Source organism: Procambarus clarkii, chromosome 30 (genome assembly GCF_040958095.1).
Source record: "Procambarus clarkii isolate CNS0578487 chromosome 30, FALCON_Pclarkii_2.0, whole genome shotgun sequence".
NCBI classification, from domain to species: Eukaryota; Metazoa; Arthropoda; class Malacostraca; order Decapoda; family Cambaridae; genus Procambarus; species Procambarus clarkii.
The window spans coordinates 11,401,012-11,428,630 of NC_091179.1; the positions used below are offsets into that span (position 1 = coordinate 11,401,012).

At 42.0% G+C, this 27,619-nt stretch overlaps 2 protein-coding genes across 3 annotated transcripts in view; one reads left to right on the forward strand and one right to left on the reverse strand.

Moving 5' to 3' along the window:
* LOC123765518 (C-type Lectin CRL) overlaps nucleotides 1–10,623 on the forward strand; it is an 11,043-nt gene extending 420 nt beyond the window's left edge. Inside the window, exons 1-4 of one of the 2 annotated variants that reach the window (XM_069333883.1) lie at nucleotides 1–17; nucleotides 2,624–2,710; nucleotides 3,488–3,655; nucleotides 7,940–10,623. The exon at nucleotides 1–17 is cut by the window's left edge and continues 420 nt beyond it. In XM_069333883.1, coding sequence (XP_069189984.1) covers nucleotides 1–17; nucleotides 2,624–2,710; nucleotides 3,488–3,655; nucleotides 7,940–8,172 — 505 coding nt within the window. In that variant the 3' untranslated portion in view covers nucleotides 8,173–10,623. The remainder of the gene's footprint in view (nucleotides 18–2,623; nucleotides 2,711–3,487; nucleotides 3,656–7,939) is intronic. The other variant, XM_045754157.2, reaches the window with a different exon arrangement.
* A 15,380-nt stretch (nucleotides 10,624–26,003) lies between these two features.
* LOC123765625 (uncharacterized) lies at nucleotides 26,004–27,410 on the reverse strand. Its single transcript, XM_045754301.2, has one exon. It carries the CDS (start codon nucleotides 27,408–27,410, stop codon nucleotides 26,004–26,006), a length of 1,407 nt encoding a protein of 468 aa, XP_045610257.1.
* Nucleotides 27,411–27,619: the final 209 nt, after the last annotated feature.

A 27,619-nucleotide genomic window follows, 5' to 3' on the forward strand; every position in this document is an offset into this window, starting at 1 on the left:
CTGCTGCTACGGCGAAGGTAGGGACCCCGAACTGAGGTTATCTTGAGATGATTTCGGGGCTTTAGTGTCCCCACGGTCCGGTCCTCGACTAGGCCTCCACTCCCAGGAAGCAGCCCGTGACAGCTGACTAATACGCAGGTACCTATTTTACTGCTAGGTAACAGGGGCATAGGGTGAAAGAAACTCTGCCCATTGTTTCTCGCCGGCGCCCGGGATCGAACCCGGGACCACAGGATCGCAAGTCCAGTGTGCTGTCCGCTCGGCCGACCGGCTCCCTTACGGAGGTTCTCCCTGAGGTTCACGGAGCCCGTGTTGAGCAACTCTTAGATGAGATTAACAGCAAAATCGATAATACGTGATGGATTTTTTTTTTTATATATAGAAATGTATGAAACTCGTTTCCGTTCTGGATACAAACTTATTCAACGAGGAATTGATTTTATTTCCAGACAAAACGTTAATTTTTTGTGTGTGTAATTGATAGTTGATACCTGGTTGTTTGTTTAAATGGTAAATAATTTTTTTTGCGAATGAAGTTGGTGATTGTAATGGCGTGCGCAGAGGGTGATGGAAGAATTATTTTTTTTTTTGGGTAACTTGAAGAGTGAGATTGGTATAATACCCACGAATAATAGATGTAATGGGTGATTATTGCAATGATAAAGTGGGAAGAGACCCCGAGAACACACACACACATATAGACCAAACTAACGTGATGGATATCGATGAAAAAATCAATTGTAGCACTGAATAAGTGACTCGAACCAGCGACCAGGAAACAACCCCCCCCCCCCCCCCCAAGCCACGCACCTCACCCCCTGCTCCACACGATGTAAGTTACGCAATCTGTGAATTCCACTAAATCCACAGGATATCTTGGAGGCTTGTCTTGAAGCCAGTTCAAATTTGTACATTTGGAGCCGGTCGGCCGAGCGGACAGGACGCTGGACTTGTGATCCTGTGGTCCTGGGTTCGATCCCAGGCGCCGGCGAGAAACATTGGGCAGAGTTTCTTTCACCCTATGCCCCTGTTACCTAGCAGTAAAATAGGTACCTGGGTGTTAGTCAGTTGTCACGGGCTGCTTCCTGGGGCTGGAGGTCTGGTCGAGGACCGGGCCGCGGGGACACTAAAAAAAAGCCCCGAAATCATTTCAAGATAACATATCCCTCAAGCAATCTGATGTAGATAAAGTTGTTCATCAACTGTTCGCTTCCGCTTCAGAGACACGAAGAAATCACACTGACAATTCATTTTTTTCACGCCCTGAGACCATTCCTTTCCCCCCGTCCAATCCCAAATCCTTATCCTGACCCCCCTTCCAAGTGCTATATTGTCATAATGGCTTGGTGCTTTCCCTTGATAATTCGATCCCTCCCTCACCCCCCTATGAATGAATAATAAACGCTAACAGTATCCTAGCAACAACCAAAATGACTATACAGTGAAAGATTCATAAGAATACATTTTTTTTGAACAAAAGCATATACATAATTAACCCTTGAACCATGACTTTTTTTTATGAATTTGTTAACAAAAAAATGTGTTATTGACAAATGTGCTTGTTGAGAGAGGTATGTTTAAGGACGCAGACGATACGAGAGAACTGAGCCAGGAAGATCTAGAGGCTTTTAAAAGGCTTATAAAAGTCTTATAAAAGGCTTATCATTCGCTCGATCGAGAGAGCTTTGGACCCAATCGTTTGAGGTCCACAGTTCGAGTCTCCTAGAACCCCCAAGTGAATGGCATCATGTTCCACACGATCAAAGACTCACTATAGTGACCGGAACTCACTATCAGCATCCAGGAGGTGGAACAGTTCTTCTGAGAACTCCATAAGAGAAATGATAAGACGCCAGTGTGTACGCCAAAGGAATTTATGGTGAAAATTTTGTTTATTTTAGCGACGGGGATAAATGCCCCGCCTCCGCTCCCTTCACCAAGGAAGTGTATAGGGAGCTACACATACGGGGAAGAAAAGTTACTAAAAGTTACTTACTTGAACTGCTAAGAAGGATGAGGTAAAGGGACACTTGATGATGTGCCAAAGCTTGAGTTACAAACGCAGAGTAATCCTATCCTCCAGCAGGTGTGGCCCATCCTACTATCCTCCAGCAGGTGTGGCCCATCCTACTATTCTCCAGCAGGTGTGGCCCATCCTACTATCCTCCAGCAGGTGTGTTGCCCATCCTACTATCCTCCAGCAGGTGTGTTGCCCATCCTACTATCCTCCAGCAGGTGTGTTGCCCATCCTACTATCCTCCAGCAGGTGTGGCCCATCCTACTATCCTCCAGCAGGTGTGTTGCCCATCCTACTATCCTCCAGCAGGTGTGTTGCCCATCCTACTATCCTCCAGCAGGTGTGTTGCCCATCCTACTATCCTCCAGCAGGTGTGTTGCCCATCCTACTATCCTCCAGCAGGTGTGTGGCCCATCCTACTATCCCCCAGCAGGTGTGGCCCACCTTACTATCCCCCAGCAGATGTGGTCCATCCTACTATCCCCCAGCAGGTGTGGCCCATCCTACTATCCCCCAGCAGGTGTGTTGCCCATCCTACTATCCTCCAGCAGGTGTGGCCCATCCTACTATCCTCCAGCAGGTGTGGCCCATCCTACTATCCTCCAGCAGGTGTGGCTCGGGCAGCGGAAGCTCTGGGCGGACTTAGGGACGTCGTGGCTTCACTTCACGCCAGAAGCGTTGCATCTGATCATGGTAATTATATAAAATATAATTAATATATAAGATAATATATGAAATGTAATTAATTCATTGTAAAATTAATTATTTTTAATAATCGGTCCTCATTTTTTTAAGCACTTTCGAGTCAGTGAGTTTCTAGCAATTGATATATATATAATATATATATATATATATATATATATATATATATATATATATATATATATATATATATATATGTCGTACCTAGTAGCCAGAACGCAGTTTTTGGCCTACTATGCAAGGCCCGATTTGCCTAATAAGCCAAGTTTTCTGAATTATTATATTTTCTCTAATTTTTTTCTTATGAAATGATAAAGCTACCCATTTCATTATGTATGAGGTCAATTTTTTTTATTGGAGTTAAAATTAACGTAGGTATATGACCGAACCTAACCAACCATACCTAACCTAACCTAACCTATCTTTATAGGTTAGGTTTGGTTAGGTAGTCGAAAAAGTTAGGTTAGGTTAGGTTAGGTATGTTAGGTAGTCGAAAAACAATTAATTCATGAAAACTTGGCTTATTAGGCAAATCGGGCCTTGCATAGTAGGCTGAGAAGTGCGTTCTGGCTACTAGGTACGACATATATATATATATATATATATATATATATATATATATATATATATATATATATATATATATATATATATATATATATATATATATATGAGAGAGAGAGAGAGAGATTTTATATACGTGTTTCATATAATATATTAAATGACATTATTAACCTAATTCTCATACCTATGGCCCGCCCCCTGCAGGAGCCGCGTGCCCCTACCCATACACAAAGGTGATCAGCGAGTGCTTCTATGCCCACCAGAAGAAGCTGACGTGGTCACAGGCGCGGCGGGTATGTCAGGGTATGGGAGGGCACTTGGCGGAACCCGTCCATCCCTACGGTCTCCAGGCCTACCTCGCTCATTCCTACGGTGAGCAGCCGTAGGGATAACAGTAAACAGAGTTGAACAACAACGTGTGAGTCCTGTTGACACCTCTAGGCTGGTGGCAACAACGTGTGAGTCCTGTTGACACCTCTAGGCTGGTGGCAACAACGTGTGAGTCCTGTTGACACCTCTAGGCTGGTGGCAACAACGTGTGAGTCCTGTTGACACCTCTAGGCTGGTGGCAACAACGTGTGAGTCCTGTTGACACCTCTAGGCTGGTGGCAACAGGGGGGTGTTTATGTTGCGGGTGTTTTAGATTCAGCTACAACTCGGAGCAACATGTTGCAAGTAGCACGGGCTATGGTGAGCCCGTAGTGGGCTCTCCTGGCACAGTAGTGGGGATGTAACTCGTCAATTGATGTCGTGAGTTTGGGAAGAAGAGCACTCCGTCTTAGAAGGTGTTCATCTTGTTATATTGTTATAAGGACGGTGGGGGGGGGGTGTGGCACGTTGGGGGGAGGGGGGTGCTTGGGGGGTGGCGTGGGGGGGGGCGCGTAAGGGGGGGTGAGGGGGGAGGGGGTGTGGCGCGAAGAGGACTGACCTCGCCAGTAGTGCCAGACCTCACTCGTCACAGCCTTATAACTGCCAGACCTCACGAATTGTAGCCCTAACAACCAGAGGTTATTAATCGCTGCCTAAATCACCAGACCTTATACATGCCACCACTAAGGCACAAGGGAGTGATGCAAAATATTGGCTAATAGTTCAGGAGACAACGACTTTTAAGGCAACAGAGGAAAAAACAGGAGAACTCTGAAGAGGCACAGGTAGAGAGCCGAACAGAAGAGGCACAGGTAGAGAGCCGGACAGAAGAGGCACAGGGAGAGCAGCCGGACAGAAGAGGCATAGGTAAAGTAGCCGGACAGAATAGAGCAAGTGTAACCCATAAATGAATGAATATGTGAGAATGAGAACAGAAAGAGGATGATATAGCATCAAGGGCTAAAGAGCAAACTAAACTACCACTCAACCACACTGGGAGCGGAAACCACCTGTATACCAAGTAGAAAATTACTCCCGATTGAGGTGTGGACGGAAACCGAAACTGACAACGAAATGTGCGAGTTACAATAGACGATATAGTTTCCAGTCAAGTTTGTCAACAAGAACTTTGAGCCTCTTCCTGAGGCAGAGGACAACCTCCCATGAGTGAGAGACTAAGCAACCTAGAAGTTATAGCAGATGAGTTAAAGGAGCAACTTGAGGATATGGACGTAGGGAAAGAACCAGACTAAGTCATCGCGTGGATGCTAAAGCATGCAGCTAAAGCTTTAAGATACTCCTATAAATAATCTACAACGCTTTGAAGGAGCGTTACCAGACCCAAATATTAAATCACCGATAGACACGAGGTACTAAAATCCTGTATCATTACCCAGAAGAAATTAATCAAGAATAGACTGATAAAATACGTCTACCTTTCCTACCCCCTCTTCATCCTAGCATATTGACAGCCCAGCCTCCACTTTACATGGCAACCCGGGGCTTTCACATCCCATGCAAGATCAAACGGTCGCAGAGATGAGGAGGCTGGCAAACAGTGGGTGGGAGGGATGTAAAGGAAAAATAATACGCCCTCGAGGGACCTCGGGAGGAACAAAGTTGGAACCCTATATTTATGTTTTCCAACAATGTGACGAAGTCCTGTGAAATGATCGATGGAGCTGCTACGCTATACGCAAACTGAAGTATGTTGAGCAGACCACACACTAGAAAAAGAAGGGACGACGTTTTGGTCCGTCCTGGACCATTCTCAAGTCGATTGTCCAGGACGACATTCGATTTGAGAATGGTCCAGGACGGACCGAAACGTCGTCGTCCCTTCACTTTCTAGTGTGTGGTTTGGTCAACATATTTCAGCCACGTTATTGTGACTCATCGTCTGCAAACTAAAGTATAGAAATGTGTAAATAAAAAGATCTTGCATAAATCCCGCCCGCAACTCGTTCGAACTATGGGTGCAAGTCAGGGACTTTCGTGAGGTCCTTAATACTAAGTTCTAACTTTATCATGAGTTGGTCAGTATAAGTTCTAAGCTCGAAAGATCCTGAGAGGTTAGATAGTCCGGATACAGATTGAGTACATTCTGTGCAAATGCGAATAATCTCCGAGACACGTTCGTTACCTGTTAATGTTGCGAGCTCCGAATGCAAGACTGTGAGAGATTTTCACTGTTTCAGGGACATTCTCTGATGTCAGTTTTACAAACAATATATAACAAGCAGTTCCAACGTTGCTAACTTGGACCTGATTAATTGAGATTAAGAGGTAGACTTATAACCTTAATTAGCAAGTGGTGTAAACAAATAATTACATTTGAAGCAGGTGTAAACAGTTGTAGAGCCGTAACAATTCAATTAACAATTGTAACAAGTTGTAATTGTAACAAGCTTACAATTAAAGCTGTAAACAGTGATGGGTTAAGGTCGCCATGGAGGCACTCCGGTTGTATGGTATAACAATTGGTATTGTAAAGTTTAAGTTATTAATAACATTCCCAATATTTTATATTCAAAGGTGATCTCATTCGACGCTACACAGTTTCTTTTGATTTGTGTTCATTATATATATATATATATATATATATATATATATATATATATATATATATATATATATATATATATATATATATATATATATATATGTCGTACCTAGTAGCCAGAACGCACTTCTCAGCCTACTATGCAAGGCCCAATTTGCCTAATAAGCCAAATTTTCCTAAATTAATATATTTTCTCTAATTTTTTTCTTATGAAATGATAAAGCTACCCATTTCATTATGTATGAGGTCAATTGTTTTTTATTGGAGTTAAAATTAACGTAGATATATGACCGAACCTAACCAACCCTACCTAACCTAACCTAACCTATCTCTACAGGTTAGGTTAGGTTAGGTAGCCGAAAAAGTTAGGTTAGGTTAGGTTAGGTAGGTTAGGTAGTCGAAAAATAATTTATTCTTGAAAACTTGGCTTATTAGGCAAATCGGGCCTTGCAAAGTAGGCTGAGAAGTGCGTTCTGGCTATTAGGTACGACATATATATATATATATATATATATATATATATATATATATATATATATATATATATATATATATATATATACATATATATATATATGCGAACAAGCCTGAATGGTCCCCAGGACTATATGCGAATGAAATATATATATATATATATATACTTCTGGGGTGTGAGTTTTCATTCATATATATATATATATACATATATATATATATATATATATATATATAATATATTATATATAAGTGGCTCTGTATGCACTTCTGCTTTGCATTTGAAAATTTTGACAGATTCAGAGAAACACATATCTACGCGTCACGTTATACAAAATTGTAAAATTAACTTCGGGGAGTTAAATTTTCAACTTTTCTCTCAAGTAGAGAAAATAAAAATATTGAGCAGGTTCGTGCTAGAATCATTATATTATATCTGTCATATTTAATAACACACACACACACACACACATTCTTCATCTTGTGGGGCCTCGCGGCTGAGTGGAAAGTGCTCTGGGGGTCGTAGTCTTAATGGCTCGGGTTCGATTCCCGACGGAGGCGGAAACTAATGGGCAGAGTTTATTTCACCCTGCAGCTACTGTTCACCTAGCAGTAAATAGATATCTGGGAGTTAAACAGCTTCTGCGGGCAGCTTCCGTGTGTGTGTGTGAGTGTGCATGTGTTAGAGAGAAATATATATAGTAGATATAATAGAGGAAAAATAGATTGGTTAGAAAGGTGGGGTCCAAGAGCTAATAGCTCGATTCGGCAGACACAAATACTAAATACAAATCGTAAAATACATACACACATTACTTAGTCTTTCATACAGACATGTTATTGAATATACAAAAAGGTTTAGATGAACGCCTCTATATTCTTGAGGTTATCTTGAGATGATTTCGGGGCTTTTAGTGTCCCCGCGGCCCGGTCCTCGACCAGGCCTCCACCCCCAGGAAGCAGCCCGTGACAGCTGACTAGCACCCAGGTACCTATTTACTGCTAGGTAACAGGGGCATAGGGGCTCTAGGATGAACCTTCTCTTTATTTGTCATGGTTCTTCTTTGCGTGAGAAGGAAATTACAAATTATGTGCCCATAGCACATATTACACTTTCCATATGTGGCATGGCGCTACGAGACGAGTTTCGTTGAGTCTGTCAACATTGTCAAGGGCGGAGGTGAAGTGGATACAAGTTTGTTTTGTTAATATCTGACAACGATGTTGTTAACAGTGTTCTACACACACAGGACCCGGGTACTTCTGGGTGGGAGGCACTGACGAAGGTGCAGAAGGTTCCTGGCACTGGGTGAAATCGGGTCGGTCCATTGACGCCGCTGACTGGCTCTTCTCCCGTCCGGACAATCGAGCTGGGAATGAACACTGCCTCGAGATAGTCATGTCTGACTACCCGGGGCTTTACAACGACGAGACCTGCTCTGTGTCGCAAAGGTTCATCTGTCAGTATAAACACAGCGAGTGAACCCTGAGTCTTTGGACAACGAGACCTGTGCTGTGTCGCAAAGGTTCATCTGTCAGTATAAACACAGCGAGTGAACCCTGAGTCTTTGGACAACGAGACCTGTGCTGTGTCGCAAAGGTTCATCTGCCAATATAAACACAGCGAGTGAACCCTGAGTCTTTGGACAACGAGACCTGTGCTGTGTCGCAAAGGTTCATCTGCCAATATAAACACAGCGAGTGAACCCTGAGTCTTTGGACAACGAGACCTGTGCTGTGTCGCAAAGGTTCATCTGCCAGTATAAACACAGCGAGTGAACCCTGAGTCTTTGGACAACGAGACCTGTGCTGTGTCGCAAAGGTTCAGCTGCCAGTATAAACACAGCGAGTGAACCCTGAGTCTTTGGACAACGAAACCTGCTCTGTGTCGCAAAGGTTCATCTGCCAGTATAAACACATCGAGTGAACCCTGAGTCTTTGGACAACGAAACCTGCTCTGTGTCGCAAAGGTTCATCTGCCAGTATAAACACATCGAGTGAACCCTGAGTCTTTGGACAACGAAACCTGCTCTGTGTCGCAAAGGTTCATCTGCCAGTATAAACACATCGAGTGAACCCTGAGTCTTTGGACAACGAGACCTGCTCTGTGTCGCAAAGGTTCATCTGCCAGTATAAACACATCGAGTGAACCCTGAGTCTTTGGACAACGAGACCTGCTCTGTGTCGCAAAGGTTCATCTGCCAGCGTACGCTACACAGATGGATCTTTAAGGAGGAACTTCACGTCGTCATGTACAGCCCATCATCAAAACACTGGTCGAATGTTTGTTAATTCCAGCGGCCAAACCCCAACTGTTTATGAATTAAAACTCTTTACACGTCACCTGCAACAACCCGTCCTCAGGCCAGGCTCGTTAAAGCTGCGACCGTCCCCCCAAGATGCATTCATCAATTGTAACATATTGTTTATTGAATCTGGACTTGGTCTCATTTGAATATTAATATTATACATTAGTTTTATGTATAATTGGGCATTGGTTAGATTAGGTTAGGTGTTTAGGTTCTTTTGGCAATTATTTGTATTTGAAGTACGTTAGTGAAGCAGTTACAGAACTGTGATTCGAACGGAGGTCGCCAGCGAAGAGCTTCTCGAAAAATGTTCGAACGTCATCAGTTGTGAGTCGTGTGTAAGCCGCTTTTCATTCATCAGCCGAGAGGTCTGTCGACTGGCTGAACGAACAATTGGGCTTTGTTGATGAGGACGGGCTGCACACACCTAATTGTGTTCGAGCTTTTCTCAAAGAGTGCTTCGCTCACTTCCTATCTTCATTCGCGACTCGTCCTCAACAACGAAGGCCAAATGCTCATTAATCCACACATGAACCCCCCCCCCACCCCCTTTTCCCCCGCTATTCCTGAAAGAAAAACATTGTATACACATGACTCGCGGTACAGTCGGGTTCGTTCTCGACCCCACAATCGAGAATTCCAGGTTCGAATCCCGGGCGGGAGGGAAATGATTGGTCGCGTTACTTATCACCTAATGCCGCTGTTCACCTAGTAGTAAATAGGTACCCAGGAGTTAGTCAGTTTGTTGTGGGAGTTGTGTCCCCCCCCCCCTGGGAGGGGGGGGGTTCAGCAGTTCCACCTTCGGGAGGGAAGGGGAGGACCTCGATATAAGCCTAACATGTGTATATATATATATATATATATATATATATATATATATATATATATATATATATATATATATACTGGCTGCCTGTCCCCGACACAATGATTCAAATTAATTTTTTTCTGGAGCTGCGCATCGTTCACATTATCTGTTCGAATTGCTCTTTAATAAAGGCCTCCTTCACGTGCTACAAATAATCGCCAACAGAACCCAAACACCGAACCCAACCTGCGCCTAACTCTATGTACAACACGTTTTAATATTCTATAATATTGATTTATATTTTAGCAAATTCCAATTTGTGAATGAACAGCATAATAAAATGGGCGAATGAGACTTTGGGGTCGGCCGGTGGATGGAATGAACATAGCTTGAGTAGGACTTTGCTTCACCCACATACTCCAAATATAAATAATTGACAAGAGCCTAAATACCTAACCTCGGTCTAACTACACATACACAATTTTAATATATAATAACATTAATTTATATACGAGAAATTACCTGACTTTGAATACTCGTTGCAAAAAATTGTTTTATGAATGAGTCTTTGAAGTCAGCCACAGTTTGGAAGTGTGTGACTGAAGAACGGGTTCGGATAAGATAATTTCATTAATCGTACATTGTATATATGTATATATATTAATGCGGTTAGAATTTGTATTAGAATTGTTACCTTACACCACGTATATATTAAAGTGAATTAGGTATTGCAAGCTTGAAATGCAATTTTTCTGTCGAATTATCTGTCGCAATTGTCAGCAACATTGACAAGTAATAAACTAAGAGTATATTGTTATGTCTTCCCCCTTTGCCTTTGATTTCCCTGCAATGACGTTCGCAAACAAGCAATTACAAAGACCCACAGAACTAGGTTAGGTAAGGTCGCACAATGCAATTCCGTTCGCTCCAAGGATAGTTCATAGGAAGAAAGGAAGGATAGGAAGCGTCCACACCCAAGCTGGGGTGTGGACGCTTCCTGTTAGGGCACCGAATGACCTGGTTCATGCACAAGCTTAAAGGAGAAACCCCTCACAGTTCCTGCGACGGCGCTGGAACCAATCGTATTGGCGTATGCGTTTCCATTGGAGACTTTCAGCGCCGTAGAGAGGGGGGACCTGCTGCATGGGTAACAGCTTCTTCCCCGAATCTACCTACCCTGGCTTTGCGCCCTGGTGAGACCACTCGAGATCGACAACCAGAGCGCAACTCCACAGTCTCCTGAGACTGATGGATGCCTACTACTATTGCATGATGGAGGGTCTAGGAATGATTGCAGAGTCAGGAGTGAAGTTGGCACATGGTGGTGTTGGCAACATTCTCCAATCTTTACCTATTGCAGAGAATAGGTCACAATAACGTCACTAAAAATTAAATGATAAAGCTTCACTTATGAAATCAAACGAAAGCGACGACGTTTCGGACCGTCCCGGACGGTGAAAAGTGACGACGTTTCGGACTGTCCATGTTCCTTTTCAAGTCCTAACTTCTCTTTGAATATTTTCTTCAAATTTAAACGCTAATATATATATATATATATATATATATATATATATATATATATATATATATATATATATATATATATATATATTATATATATATATATATATATATATATATTATATATATATGTTGTACCTAGTAGCCAGAACGTCGTACTCGGCCTGCTATGCAAGGCCCGATTTGCCTAATAAGCCAAGTTTTCCTGAATTAATATATTTTCTCTAATTTTTCCTTATGAAATGATAAAGCTACCCATTTCATTATGTATGAGGTCAATTTTTTTTTATTGGAGTTAAAATTAACGTAGATATATGACCTAACCTAACCAACCCTACCTAACCTAACCTAACCTATCTTTACAGGTAACGTTAGGTTAGGTAGTCGAAAAAGTTAGGTTAGGTTTGGTTAGGTAGATTAGGTAGTCGAAAAATAGTTAATTCATGAAAACTTGACTTATTAGGCAAATCGGGCCTTGCATAGTAGGCTGAGAAGTGCGTTCTGGCTGCTAGGTACGACATATATATATATATATATATATATATATATATATATATATATATATATATATATATATATATATATATATATATATATATATATATATAATACAGGCGAGGCAATCCGTGCAGTTAACTGACCTGGGATGCTGGGACCCATGACCTCGGATGCCTTGACCTTAGATTTTATCTCGAAGCATTTAATTATTACATACCAGTCTCTCTCTCTTTTTTTCTCTCTCTGTCAATGACTCCTCCCTGGTGATCTTGTTGCCTGAGGCCCCAAGCCGAGCCACTCATCCCCGCTCCAGTACACCCATCCCATCCCCCCCCTCCCCCTGTCATGCAATCTACTTCATCTATCCCCAGCATATCCCTCGTGAGATATGAGGGATATGAGCATATCCCTCATATCCTTCTATCTCCCATCATATCCCTCTATCCCCAGCATATCCCTCTATCCCCAGCATATCCCTCTATCCATTTCCCTCTCTTCACCTGCACCAGTCTCTACTCCCTGGCCTTTACCTACAGCACCAGCACGCAATCCAACTATCCCACTTCACCATCTGCACCAGCGGGGAAAACATCCTACTTCACCATCTGCACCAGGAGGAAAACATCCCACTTCACCACCTGCGCCAGCGAGGAAACATCCCACTTCACCACCTGCGCCACCGAGGAAAACATCCCACTTCTCCACCTGCGCCAGCGAGGAAAACATCCCACTTCTCCATCTGCACCAGGAGGAAAACATCCCACTGCACCACCTGCGCCACTTTACACTCTTGCTCTCGTACAAAGACTCGTAGAATGACTCGTACAAAGACTCGTACAAAGACTCGTACAAAGACTCGTACAAAGACTCGTACAAAGAGTCTTGTTAGCGTACATGTCCCCACCAAGAGGCCGCCACTTACAAACAACATGATAATCCCGTCAAATTGCTCCACTTAAAAGTGTTTTTTTTTTGTCGTTTGTGGTCTGATATTAACGAAGATAATTTGGCGCTGCTGTGCTCTGATTGAACACTTCCCTTCCACACACACACACACTCCTCTGGCTCTTCCCTTGCTCCGTGTTCCTTTCCGTTCTCGTTTCTTTGCTTCGTCTCTTCCATTTTTTCCGTTCCTTGCTCCTCGACCCTCCCGCCGCGCTGGCTCCTTCACCCTTGTGTATTTGTCAAGGTTAAATGCATAGGTCATCCGTGTTTTTTACCACCATGGGTCCACATAACCGTGGGTCACCCACACATAGTAGTAAATAGGTACCTGGGAGTTAGTCAGCTGTCACGGGCTGCTTCCTGGGGTGTGTGTGTGTGTATGGTGTGGAAAAAAAACACACACAAAAAAAGTAGTTAGTAAACAGTTGATTGACAGTTGAGAGGCGGGCCGAAAGAGCAAAACTCAACCCCAGCAAACACAACTAGGTGCATACATCTGTCACTCGCATTATAAGGAGTTGTGTATCTCGCAGTTCAAGGCTCTCCTGCCTGGCTCTAGTGCCGGCACTCTGACGATAGTTGACCGATTACTGTGACCCTTCACGGTGTACTGAGAGGTGTCGAGTGACCTGTGTGTATGTGCCGCGGGGCTCGTGCTGGTCTGGGGTCACACTTGCGACGTCTGGGTGTAACCTGTGTGTGTTCGCTGATTGAGGGAAGGGAATTATCAGCGGAAATTGCCACGCTATTACGACTATATATATAGCACTTGGAAAGGGTCAGGATGACGATTTGGGATGGGATGAGGGGGAAGGAATGGTGCCCCAACCACTTTGACTGTCGGGGATTGAACGCCGACCTGCATTAAGCGAGACCGTCGCTCTACCGTACAGCCCAAGTGGTTGGACTCGCTGAGGGGGGGGGGGGATAACATTGGTTATTTCAGTCTCCAGACGGTGTCCTCTTCCTCAGCATTTTTTGAGGAGATAAAGGGACAAATCCACAAGGGCAGTTACGAGGATTCGAACCTGCGTCCAAGAGCATCAGTGTAGTGTGAGATAAAGGGAGCTGCTTGTACTGTGAGGGGGAAGGGGGACTCGACCCCTGCGTAGGCCAGGCCGGCTCAAGCTTCCATGGTAAGCCTGGCGAAATAATTTAAGAATACCAAGTCGTTCACAGGATCAGTTTCCACTTGCTGGGGAGATGTTGAAATTAAATAGTTTGTCCATCATCATTTGAAACATTTTTTTAAGGATACACAGTAAATGATTTCGGCAGAGTAGCAGAATTTTAACTAATTAGCGTCTTCAAGCACGGATGGATTCCAGCTTTGTCTGATTACTTGATTCCTAAATGTGAGCAAAATAATACATTATGTCGCTGAACAATGATTAATAAGCGCTTTAATTGATTCAGTTACCGATGCTTTCATTGATCGCGTTTTCTATGACTAATAGTATGCGACACAAAACTCTACGGTCATCGTTTGCCGTTGTTGAATAACCCGAAACCTTCCTCTAGGGAAGGCTAACAACTGTCCTTGCTTAGGATGCAACCTACAACGGCTGCCTAACTTCAAGGTACCTGTTTACTGCTAGATGAACACTGGAATGTCTGTCTTTCCACGGGAATCGAACCCTGCACCTTTCGGCTATAGATTGAGTGCGGTGCAGGCTTGCGCCACCCCACAGGTACGCAGAACGTGACTGTCAGTACCCCGAGGAGCTCCAAAAATAACCTCTATTGCTTGTTTTAGTTTTTTTTAATATTGTTCTATATAAATATTCATCGTTTACCGTCTCTGTCAAATGTATCGATGTATATTTCGATGAGTGATATATGATTATCCCCTTGACTCTCCTATTTCCACTAATTGGTTGTCAATGCTTCTTGGGTTCATCTTAAAAAAAATCTTAATTGGAACAGGAAGATGTTCGTAATGTGTACGTATAATCAGCCAATGCTGACTATTGGTACTCGTACAAAGGTGTCTTATTTCCCACGATCCAGCGCCGAGCACCGGCAGTATTTCACTCCTTGGGCCTCTAACTGTAACTTAAGTCTATTTAGCACAGTTTCCGGGCAAATGAACGAGCATCTTGCCGTTTTCTATGACTGAGTAACGAGGCTAGATACGCTTTTACAATCTTGGGATCAGAAGGTTTATTCGACTAAATTCATAACTTCTTACACAAGTTACAGTTCTGACTAGAACTCAACAAGCGAGCAGCCGTAAATACTTAATAACGACAAGTGTAAACAAAAACACATTTGTTTATTTACATCTCTCGTCAAGAGCTTTCAAATATTGTACAACTTGGAATGTATTAAACCAGACCCCCCTTTAATAAGTTTAGTGTAACACACAAAGGGTAGCAGCTTCAAGCTCAACAAACAGGATAAACTTTATCAACCATGGGGTTAATAAACTTTAGAAATAATGAGGGATACCTATGATCAGCCGCCGGCTTCCTATCCCCAGCGGAGCCACGAAATATTGTGGTCCTCAGGTAAATTCAGATATATCTGTTTCTATAAAACAGAAAGGAAAAAAGTACACAGAAACTGTATTGGAGGGGGACCTAAACATTCCCTCTAATGCGTTATGTGATTATCCTTCTTCCAGCCAGAGGTGATACTCCCTTCCATATATGGTAAGTAGCATGGTAATATTATTTCACCCATCTGGTGTATAAGAGAAGTTTCGCCCACGGAGAACATGGGCAGGCATTATAATCTCTACAGTACACCTGTGGACACATAGGTGCCAAAGAGTGTCAGCGGATATGAACTACTCTATCCGTCTCTAAACCCTTTTCTATACGCACCAGTTTGTGTCTGAATGACCAAAGCCCAGTCATTGGTCACTAAGATATGACACATACGCATCTAGGGGCTCACATATTGACTTAATATTCAAATTCAAATTTTTATTCAGGTAAAAGTACATTCATAGATGCTGAGTTACAAACATAATATTGGATTCATAGATAGAGCTAGTACATATAATACACATATTGAGTGTTTATATAAATATATACACCGAGAGTCTCCACTTCATTTCTCGGTGAATATATAATTCTCGTTCTCATGGGACAGGAAGCCTGTATAAATAAATATGCAAACGTTAGGCTTGTATCGAGGTTCAACCCGTAAGCCCTTAGGTTGAACTATTGACCCCGGAGGCAACCCCACAACAACAGTTGCCTAACTCCCGGATACCTGAATTTACCTGAACGCCAATAATACTCTAGTGGCCTCCACGAGGACAGGAAGCCGGCGGCTCCAAGTGAATCTTAATCTTAAATTCGTGTCTGCAAGGATTTCTTGGCACCATGGATTTCCAATGGGTCTGACTAATGTTTAAATAGGTGACCGCGCTCACGGCCTCGTCTTTAGGTAAGGGTATACATGTATACCATTTACCCTGACAATGGTATACATGTATACTAAGAATTTAAAATAACCCGATACGCTATATGCGTGTTATAGTGGCTTTGCAAGAATGTAAAAGTGTTATACCCCAAAACGCTATGAGCCATTTTCTATTGTTTCACAGAAAACGTTAAACGGGGCAACTAAACTAATATCATCTACGTAAACCCAACCATCTTTTTATTATATAGTTTATTTTTCTCGTTGATTAGAAGGTATGAATAGAGTATAATTATCATAGCTAATTATATTAGCATTAATTACCCCAAATAATCTTTTTATTTGTTCTCAAATGAAATATTTTTATCAATGAAATATTAATAGAATATTGTATGGGGAGATTAAGTCTAATCATGTCGAAGCTCTCATCATAGCCCAAGGATGAGGGTGTCCGCTGTCACCCATCCATTTACTGACCAAGTCGAATGATGTTAAGCCTGACTGAAGCGCGTATCATCCACTATAATTCGCCCACGCGATTGTCTTAGAGAAAATGTTTATTAAAAGGCATTTTCTTGACCTTTTTGGATTGTCTTGCGAGTTATGTTTATTTTTTATCTGATATTCGTCTGTTAATATTTTTTTACTTTATCAATTGATTATGTAATTATTGTATCTTTATTTTAAACATATTCCTTGTTAGCCTCTCTTTTTGTATTCGTGAAAGCTGCATATATTTGCTTTCTAATTTTAATATTTGTTATTCTTTATTTTTATTGCCATTTTCTTTCCATTCTCTTCCCATTTTGAAGGCCTAACTGAGCTAGACAGTAAACTAGCAGCATCAATGAGAGACCTTCAGAGCTATCCCACGAAACACATCTAGCATAGCTGCCTAGCTAGATTTAAGGGGGGGAGGTTACAACCCTATAGCTTGCCACTGGCTACACTGTCTAGATTCAAGGCTTTAGTCCCCCTACACTGGTAACACTGATTGAAGGGGTTTTACACACACACACACACTGACAACAATGTCTAGATTCCAAGGGTTACTCCCCCACACTGGCAACAGCACAGCTTAGGGGTCAATGCCCAATCATTATAGGGTAATGAGAGTGCCAAGTAATGTCCCGCGAGTTTTTATTGACTTATTATGTACAAAAGAATTCTTCGTAAATACATGATAATCAGCATTCAAAGAAAATGTAACAAAGATTACAAAAATATATATATATGATTAATATGAAAGCCGAATATCAGGTGAAGCATGGTCATTTGCTTCCAATATTTAAAATATTTCCTAATGTGTATATATATATATATATATATATATATATATATATATATATATATATATATATATATATATATATATATATATATATATATATATATAACAATTTATGTTTTTTCTTTATATTCTTTCAATCCTCTCACAGTTGAACAATGTTGGGATACATCTTTGTTAAAAGGTGATTGAGTCAACTTCCTTCATAGGGGCCCACCACAAGCTTTCTGAAGTTCTTTTCATATATATATATATATATATATATATATATATATATATATATATATATATATATATATATATATATATATATATATATATATTTAGGTAATTCAGTGAATTTAACCCGTCTTCCTTTGTGGCTTTTACATATATATTTAAGCCATTTTGTTATTTTTAGTTTATTGCACAGTCTACTGAGTAAAATCAGTATATATATATATTTTGAGGAATTTTTTGCCTCATAATTTATTAACCATCTTTTTAAGTTGATGTTTCAATGATTTTTGTTTCTTGCAAAAAACTTGAGGTCGGCGCCGGAAGTAAAGACTCACACAGTCAGGGAGGGGAAAGAGAGATAGAACAAAATATATAATTTATTGATTTCGAAACCCAAGGCATTTTGTTATTGAGCAAATTCTTAAAGTATTCAAATCTTTAAAAAAAAAAAATAGGAGTTGGGGCCGACGGGTTGTATTTTTAAATAAATTGATCTACTATCAAAAAATTGATCAACTATCAAAAACTCCGCAACAGTAATTATTATTTTGTATTTTTTGTCATATTTTAGTTTTTGTGTAAAAATCTGAATCGAACTTTGTCCAGTCACCCCTGAAGCTCCCACGTGACGTCAGAACGTTCAAACGTCAATGAACTTTTTGGTTTCCCTTTGATCCATAAGTCATTCTTGGCGAAGCCTTTTTTGGTATCCATATAGCATTCATTTTCACATCACTCATTCAGAGCTTCGAACGATATCGTTCAAATTCTCTTTCAGAATGACTGCGTGACGTAGAATCATAGTTCAACCAATCCTCTTTCAGAATGACCCTGTGACGTAGGATCCTAGTTCAACCAATCCTCTTTCAGAATGACCCCGTGACGTAGGATCCTAATTCAACCAATCCTCTATCAGAATGACCCCATGACGTAGGTTCCTAGTTCAAAAAATCCTCTTTCAGAATGACCCCGTGACGTAGGATCCTAGTTCAACCAATCCTTATTCAGAATGACCCCGTGACGTATGAACCCCAGTGACCAATCACAGAAGGGAGTGAGGGGCCTAGGGCGAGCCTTGAGCTTCAGTAGACGACAAACAGCATCAGAGAGACTGAGGTAATTGATATTACTTGTAATGGGAATAACATATATTACTCTGCGACAACTCCATGTAGGAAGCTAATTTGTAACAAACAAATAACGGATATAACAGAAACAAATAAAAAAAATGAGAAGCAGTGAGACACAATCAAGGAAAAAATAGGCACAACAAATGAACAAACACACTGACTTTTATTATCACAGTAGAGAAAACACAATAGTGAGAAGACCTATTTGTTTGTTTTACACAGTTTCCTTGCAAGGTAAAATTCGAAAGCATTTACAGCAGGAAAAAAAAGTTAAACTTTTGAATTTACAGTTAACAAAAGACTCGCCAATAAATCAATGGTTACTCAATACAACCAGAGGTGGTACTATATATATATATATATATATATATATATATATATATATATATATATATATATATATATATATATATATATATGTATATATATATATAATATAATATAAATAATTAATATATATGCACCTAATAACCAGGGTTGACTAACAAGCCAAATATTCCTGAAATATTGAATTTTTTCAAATATTTTTTTATGGAATGATAAACTATTTCGTTGTATGTTATATGATTGCAGTTATTTTCAGTCAAAACTAATATAGAAATTGAACCTATCTATCCTAAAACTAATCTATTCTAATCTAATCTATCCTAAGCTATCGTAACCTCTGTAACCTAACCTACCTAACCTAATCTGTTAGGATAGGTTCCTGATTTATTAATTTTGTTAGGAAAGATCCAATTTTGAGAGAAACGGTTGAAAAAACGAAAATCGTTCTGCCTATTAGGCAAATGGGATCTTGCTTACTCGACCAAGTAGTGTGGTTTTTGGCTACTAGGTACGACATATAATATATAATATATATATATATATATACCACCGCACCATGGATCTAGACCATTAAGGGTGCAATGGTCATGGTACCGTGTACGTTTAGGGGTGATCCTAGACGACATGGGTTCGAATCCTGGCCGGGTCATATTGAGTTCTTATATATATATATATATATATATATATATATATGTGTGTGTGTGTGTGTTCCAATAGTTTGTTTATTTTCAGTGTGTGCGGCTAGAAAATAAGTTAACTTCTATCCTGGACAATTTTCAGACTTCATAACCTTGCAAGGACAAAATTTTCAATAAATGTTTACATAGTGGATTGTCTTGACCATCAATCATATTGCAACTCGCCTGGTAACAAAATAAAATTATGAAGCATCCACAACGATAGAAAAATATATATATATACGGCTTTCATAAATTTTTTAATCCGGGTCCTGAGGGGTTGCTGAGAAGGTAGGGGCAGTGTCAGGATCTATTCCACTATTGGTGCCAGCAGGGGAACAAAAAAAAATTTGGGAGGATACATGTTTATGATTGGTTAAACATATAGTGTAGTTAGCCGTTAAGGCTATAATCTGTGAGCAGTTCCCATGTTGTTTTATAATGTTGAAGATGTTAGCTATGATGTCTTAGGCTGTACCCCTAGACAAAGTTATATTGGTAGGTTTTGAGGTCTTGAGCAGTGGTTTGTCCAGCGAACGTCCAGGGAACGTTTAGCGAACTTTCAGCGAACGTTTAGCGAACTTCCAGCGAACGTTTAGCGAACTTCCAGTGAACGTTTAGCTAACTTCCAGTGAACGTTTAGCTAACTTCCAGCGAACGTTTAGCGAACTTCCAGCAAACGTTTAGCGAACTTCCAGCTAACGTTTAGCGAACTTCCAGCGAATGTTTAGCGAACTTCCAGCCAACGTCCAGTGAACATCTAGCGAATGTATAGATAACGTCCAATATACCTCCAGTGAATGTACAGCTATCGTCTAAGGAACGTCTAACGAATATTTAGCAAACGCTCAGTAAACATACAGCTAACGTCCATTGTACCTCCACCGAACGTCAAACAAACGTCCAGCAAACGTATAATAAACATCCAACGAAACGTAAATAATCGTCTAGCATACATCGAATGCATACACACACACACACACACACACACACACACACACACACACACACACACACACACACATGACGAAGCATGCACACAGCACTGGCGGCCGAACCTACGTTAGCTCTCGCTACCACTAATACCTTTGGTGTTGTTACTCATAGTACCGAAACTGAACCCGAGATAGAGGTATAGAACCCCCTGGGCACCACCTTTGAGGAGGTTCGAACCCTCCTCACACAGCTCATCCACGACTCCTTACATGACCCAGAGATCCTAACGCGGTGTTAAACCCCCCTTTTATTTTGCCTTCTCCTCCCCCCACACAATAAGAATGGAATACAGGAGACGTTTGTCCATCTCCAGCATTCCAACATGGAGCAATATTACACAATGGTTAGATGAATAATCTTGTGATGAATGCAAATAACAACTAACAAAAAAATACATAAAAGTTCATAAAATTATTTTTAAAATATTACACTCTCGTTGCTTCAGAAGTTGTTTACAACTGAAGCAACTTGGATCTGGCTCCTGATCTGGACCTCATGTAGAACTCGAGTTTGTTCGTCTTGACAGTGACAGCATGAGCCTTATGTGAGTCCAGCCCAAGGGCCAATATTGCGCATTTTGTCCCCCCCGAAAAAGAAAATACTGCATAGCAACGAGAAATGTTGAGACCATACAAACAGGGAAAAAAAAAATTATCTCCAGTGAAGAACCTATACAAAAAAAGGCGGGAGAACCTTCTTCAGACACCATACATACATACATACATATATACAGCTCGGTGTATAGCTGCCACCATTCTTGGCTATCGAGCATACACCAGCTAAGCTTGGCAAATCCTGATCTAGGAGAGCAGCGAGGAGAAACAATTTTCTTTATGAAAGAAAAAGATTGTGTAAGCTTCATTACAACGTGGTACAAATGCCAGCTTAACCAGTACTCGATAACCCCCCCCCACATGGTAGGGACAACAACCGAGCATTATACATTCATACGGCTAAACAAAAAATAAAAACATTCACACGGAAGAAACCCTTGGTTCCATCTCTTCAGCCAGTTACTTGGGAGAATTAAGTCAATATTTGTTATCTTAATAGTTTGATAATATCTCATTGGTTTGTTAATTATTCAGTTGACTGGATGTTTAAGATGACACAGACTGTGACTAAGACACAGTATCATAACACATGATACAGTTGACTGCAATACTCATAAGATAGAATTCACTGTATTACTCACATAAAATACAATTGACTCATTACATAAGATACATTTCACTGTATTACTCACATAAGATACAATTGACTGCATTACTCATAAGATAGAATTGACTGCATTCCTCATCAGATACAATTTACTGTATTACTCATAAGATACAATTGACTCATTACACATAAGATACATTTCACTGCATTACACATAAGATACAATTGACTGCATTCCTCACCAGATACAATTCACTGTATTACTCACATAAGATACAATTCACTGTATTACTCACACATGATACAATTGACTGCATTACTCATAAGATACAATTGACTGCATTACTCATAAGATACAACTGACTGCATTCCCAATAAGATACAATTGACTGCATTACTTATAAGATACAATTGACTGCATTACTCATAAGATACAATTGACTGCATTACTCATAAGATACAATTGACTTCATTACTCATAAGATACAATTCACTGTATTACTCACATAAGATACAATTGACTGCACTACTCATAAGATACAATTAACTGCATTACTCGAGGGTGTGACACAAGCGTTCTTAACTTCTCCAGTATTCTGGTGTGATGATGCGGATACCAGAGTACAATATATATATATATATGAAACAGATCTCGTAGAAGCTCCTATAAGGGAGAGTTGTACTATGTACATAAAGTGCCAGGGACTGGGGTTCAAGCTTCCAGATATCCTCCAATCACAGCGTTTGTTTTATTTTGGCAGACAAATCAGCGTGCTTGACGTCATAAGGTATGTTTAGACTGCCAGCCAATCACAGTGTTTGTTTACATTTTGGCAGACAAATCAGCGTGCTTGACGTCATATTATGTTTTAACTGCCAGCCAATCACAGCGTTTGTTTACATTTTGGCAGACAAATCAGCGTGCTTGACGTCATAAGGTGTGTTTAGACTGCCAGCCAATCACAGCGTTTGTTTACATTTTGGCAGACATATCAGCGTGCTTGACGTCATATTATGTTTAAACTGCCAGCCAATCACAAGGCACCACATCACATCCAGTGGCCAGCTTTTGTATCACAACTGTTAACACGTAACTCCGGCTGACAATGTGGGAACCAGTTCACTGCGGACGATTATGACGCCAAATTGAACAATAAGTATCTCGTTATTAAAATAAACATTCAAATTGAACAATAATTATCTCCATTTATGTACAATCATTCAAGATGAACAATAAGTATCTATTCTTCAGAATATACATTCTAAAATTTTGATAGGCTATGGAAGGACTTCTTCATAAATTTAGCGTTAAACTATCTTTTAAATATCTTAAAAAAATTGCTGTCTTCTTAACATGGAAGAGCAGTTTAGAGCAGCATCCTATGATATATAACAAGAGAAATATATATATATATAATATATATATATATATATATATATATATATATATATATATATATATATATATATATATATATATAGAACACACACACACACACAAGAGATTGCTTACACTAAACTAGCAGTAGAAATAATTTAAATAATATTGACAGAGAAAAATGATGCACCTTTTTTCCCCAAGACGTCTTGACAGACGTCAAATCTAGACTGTTATTATTATTATTATATACATCAATATACTGTACACCAGTGAGGAGCACTACAGGTGATATGGGCTCGATACGGTACCAATACATAACTCTTGGACCTACTTAAAGTACCATTGGAAAATGTTAGGCACCACTGGAAATGTTGACCAGACCACACACTAGAAGGTGAAGGGACACACGACGTTTCGGTCCGTCCTGGACCATTCTCAAGTCAATTGTGTCTTTGTGATTGTGTTGCGATCAAGTCTCACAATCGACTTGAGAATGGTCCAGGACGGACCGAAACGACGTCGTCCCTTCACCTTCTAGTGGGTGATCTGGTCAACATACTTCAGCCACGTTATTGTGTCTCATCGCCTGCACCACTGGGAATGTTAGGCACCGCTGGGAATGTGAGGTACCACTGTAAATACCAATGAACAATTTAACTGTGACGATCATTTTGCTTCTAACTTGTGAGAATAACGTCCGAGAACATCATAAATTGTCTTCCACAGGGGGGGGGGGTGAATAAATAATTTATTTCATAAAATCTTAGTCTATTTACATGTAAATATTGACGGTTCAGCAACTTGCAAATGGAAGCCCTTTTGCAGCGGCACATTAGGAGTGAGTCGAGAGACGGGCGGCGGCGCCGTTGCTGAAGGCATGTGGATTCCCCAAGCTCATTCGTTTCACTTAAATGGTGCCAACTTTTGAGCCTGGCACCTTCATCTGTTTTTCTCCCTCCCCCCCCCCCCCCCCTTCTTCAGGTAACCTTATCTGGTTTCCCCTTTTCCTGGCGACCTTCTCTGTTTCAACCCCCCACCTTCCCCCTTCATCCTCTCCTGGCAACTTATTCAGCATCTTATCTTGTAATCTTCGCCAGACATCTTCGTCGATCATAAGTGCCACTTAGCACCTGAGCCTAGCACTTCTCTGGCTCTCTTATGACACCTATATCTGGCACTTACATAACTGGGGCTTCCACCTGGCACCCCCCCCTGGTGTAGCATCCTCCCCCCTGGTCAGACTCGCGCCCCTAGGGGTAAGGACTGGCAGTCTCCCCCTCACACTAGTTACCAACTCCATTACCAATGATGAGGACTTAATTGAAAACAAAATTTTTAAATATGTTTCCGGGAATTCTGGATATTAATCTCAAGAGTGTTGGCAACAACAACTCTCTACTTGACGGTGCTCTAATAAGACGCTTTCGGTTCGTGGTGATCGAGGCCAAGATGTTTTTCCAGAGCGAGTCTCTCAATGTTCTCCTCAAAAAGTTAAGAGCTATTGTTTTTTTCGTAAGTGGCTCAGGTTTGGGAAATATGTATAACTGTGAGCTCTCTTGAGACTCTACATTTGGACTGTTCATGGTGATTATTCTGATGCTAGACGCAGCCAGGTACGAGCTCTATTTCAGGACTCGTAACTCTATAAGTGACTAACGGTTAAAGTCATAACATCAGCGCCAGTGATAAGTGATCTCTGGATGAAGTGTACCCAACGTACCATAAATACAAGTAATTATCAATAGAAGGCACCAAACCGGGAAGGCTATGTAGCACCAGACGTCTGCATATCTCTTGACAACATTACCTCGCTTGACACTTATCCAACTTGTGTACTGCAATCTACTGAATATTTTCGTGAAGTCTTTCATCAATAACCCCAGGCGAGGCCGCCAGCCCCCCCCCCCTTGTCAAAGAGCTACTAGCACCCACCCCTCATTAGTCCGTGTAAATCGTTTGACGATAACGTAGGAGGAAGGTACTTCCTACCTCCTAAATCCGCCTCTTAGCTCTTTCCTATATCTCCTAACACCCTCTCTTCCAGCACCTTCGCCTTCTCTCCACTCACAGTCTTCGTGTGGTCACGTTGCTAAGGATATTTCGGGACAACACCAGGCTGCCTCTCGGACTAATCTTCCTCAGCTGCTTGACCGAGCTCCACACCTTCAGAATTCTGAAGCAACGGAACTAAGAAAAAAAAATAAAAAAACATGGCACCCTATTATGCAAAAGTACAACCTTTTTCAATCACAAAATTCTGTTTAAAGAATATGACAGGTGTGTGAGTGTTTGTGTAACACTAGCCAGCTAGTGGTGATGTATTAAGTGTTTTTGTATTTAGAAATAACAATTAGAACAATGATGCAACTCTCTAACACAGGTTCTAGACGAGTGCGCAACACACAGTGGACGGGTTAGTGGCACTATATTTACATACATGAGTATTGGCTGCACCGTAGGCTAAACATATTTGTTAATTACTGGATTCCCTTATCCTTCTTACAGTAGGAAGCTGTGAATATTGCAAAGGACGGCTTAAGTACGAGGAGCAGGTACGACAGTGAGACGTGGAGCGAGGTACCATAACTATGGCCCTCGACACGGCCCGACATGGCCCGGCGCGGCCCAGCGCGGCCCGGGAGATTCTTGGAGGTTTGACGACAGTGTCTGCCTCAACGCTCACCTCTTTCCAGGGGGCTTTGGCGCGGTGTGAATCTGGACGTGCTTGGCTAAGTGGGCTTTCTGCCGGAAGCACTTCCCACACAGTTCGCAGTTGAAGGGCTTCTCGCCGGTGTGAGTGCGGATGTGCACATTGACGCTGTACTTGTCTTTGAAGCCTTTGTTACAGATGTGGCAGAAGTGTAACAGGCGGCCTTTAGTCGAGGGCTCTTCCCCCGCGGAACGTTTGGTGTACTTGCGTTTCTTGGGCTTGTGTTCGGGCTGCTCCATCTTGGTGGGGGTGGTGGTGGTGGTGGTGGCGGTGGAGAGCTTGTTGAAGGAGGCGTCGAGGGTGGTGTACTCCTCTGCAGGAGCCGGATGGTAGTCGTAGCCCGTCGCAACGTACATCCCGTTGCTGCTGGTGATCTGCGTGGAGCCCGCCACGCCGTTCAGCTGCTCCGCCTTGAAGGCAGAAGTAAGTGGCGGCAAACGCGTAAGAGGCGGCAAAGGTGTCATATTAGACATGAGTGTTAGAGTCTTCACCTCTGTGATTTTGGTTAGTGGGGGAGGCTGTGCCGGCCCTCCTGGCCTCCGGACTGTGCCTCGAAGTGCCCCCTCCAGGATAGAAGAGACGTCACTGCTCTGCGTCACGTGTGGCGAGTACGGCAGCTGGGCAGACGACATGTAGGCGGCGCTGCCGCCGTCCATATTGGGATTATCTTCGACCGGAACCATGCCTCCTGCCCCGGGAGAGTACACAAGAGAATCCACAGCGGAATCGACCAGTCTCTCGAAGTCGACGTGATCGTGGCCGCCAGCGTTGGGCGAAGCTGTGTCCTCCAGCGACGTCGAGATGCCTGAATCACTGTAGCCGGAGCAGGCGCTGACGTAGGAGACACAATCAGAGGCTGGGGAGCGGTGATTGTGGGACACCAGACCGTCGTAAGGCTTCTCGTTGAGAATAGAATTGAAGAGCTCCAGATTGTTGTGTTCGGTCATGGGTGGCGAGGGATTGTAGGCACTCTCTGAGGTATCGGGCGCCGGGTGAGGGCCCTCAGTGGGGGGGAAAGTGATGATGATTGTGTTCCCAGTGGCACTGTTCACCACCTTCTCGGTGGTGCCTGCACCACCCGCACTGCCCCCACCACCGCCGCCGCCGCCCCACATCTTATCGCTGGTTTCCTTATCCTTATCGTGAGCGAGGCTCATGGAGGTGGAGGTGGGTGGGTCCTGGTAACCACTGTAGGTCCAGGAAGACGTCATCACATCCCCAACGGTGACGGCGTTGTTGCCGTTCCGAGTCACCAGGTCGTCGAGGGGCCAACAGTCTGACCCGAGACCCGTGGCGCTCAGGTCATACTCGGTGCACGACACCAGGTCGAAGAGGTCAGCCTTGAAGTGGTCGTGGATTGAGGGGCTCACATCCATGGTGTTGGTCGCTCGCCTGGAAGAAGAAGAAATATGGCATCGTTAGAGACCAGGAAGCGTAGATACAATCACTAACAATCCTAGAGAGCACAGACAGCTCTCTTAAGGGCTAATGTTATGACATTTGAGGCTATTAACCCACAACTGCAATAATAACAATCGATAAGGCGGTGACTACTGAAGCTTCAATGTTCGCACACACACACACA

Excerpts from the sequence above, each read along its gene's own strand:
- LOC123765625 (XM_045754301.2), bottom strand. The coding sequence starts at position 27,410 with ATGGATGTGAGCCCCTCAATCCACGACCACTTCAAGGCTGACCTCTTC.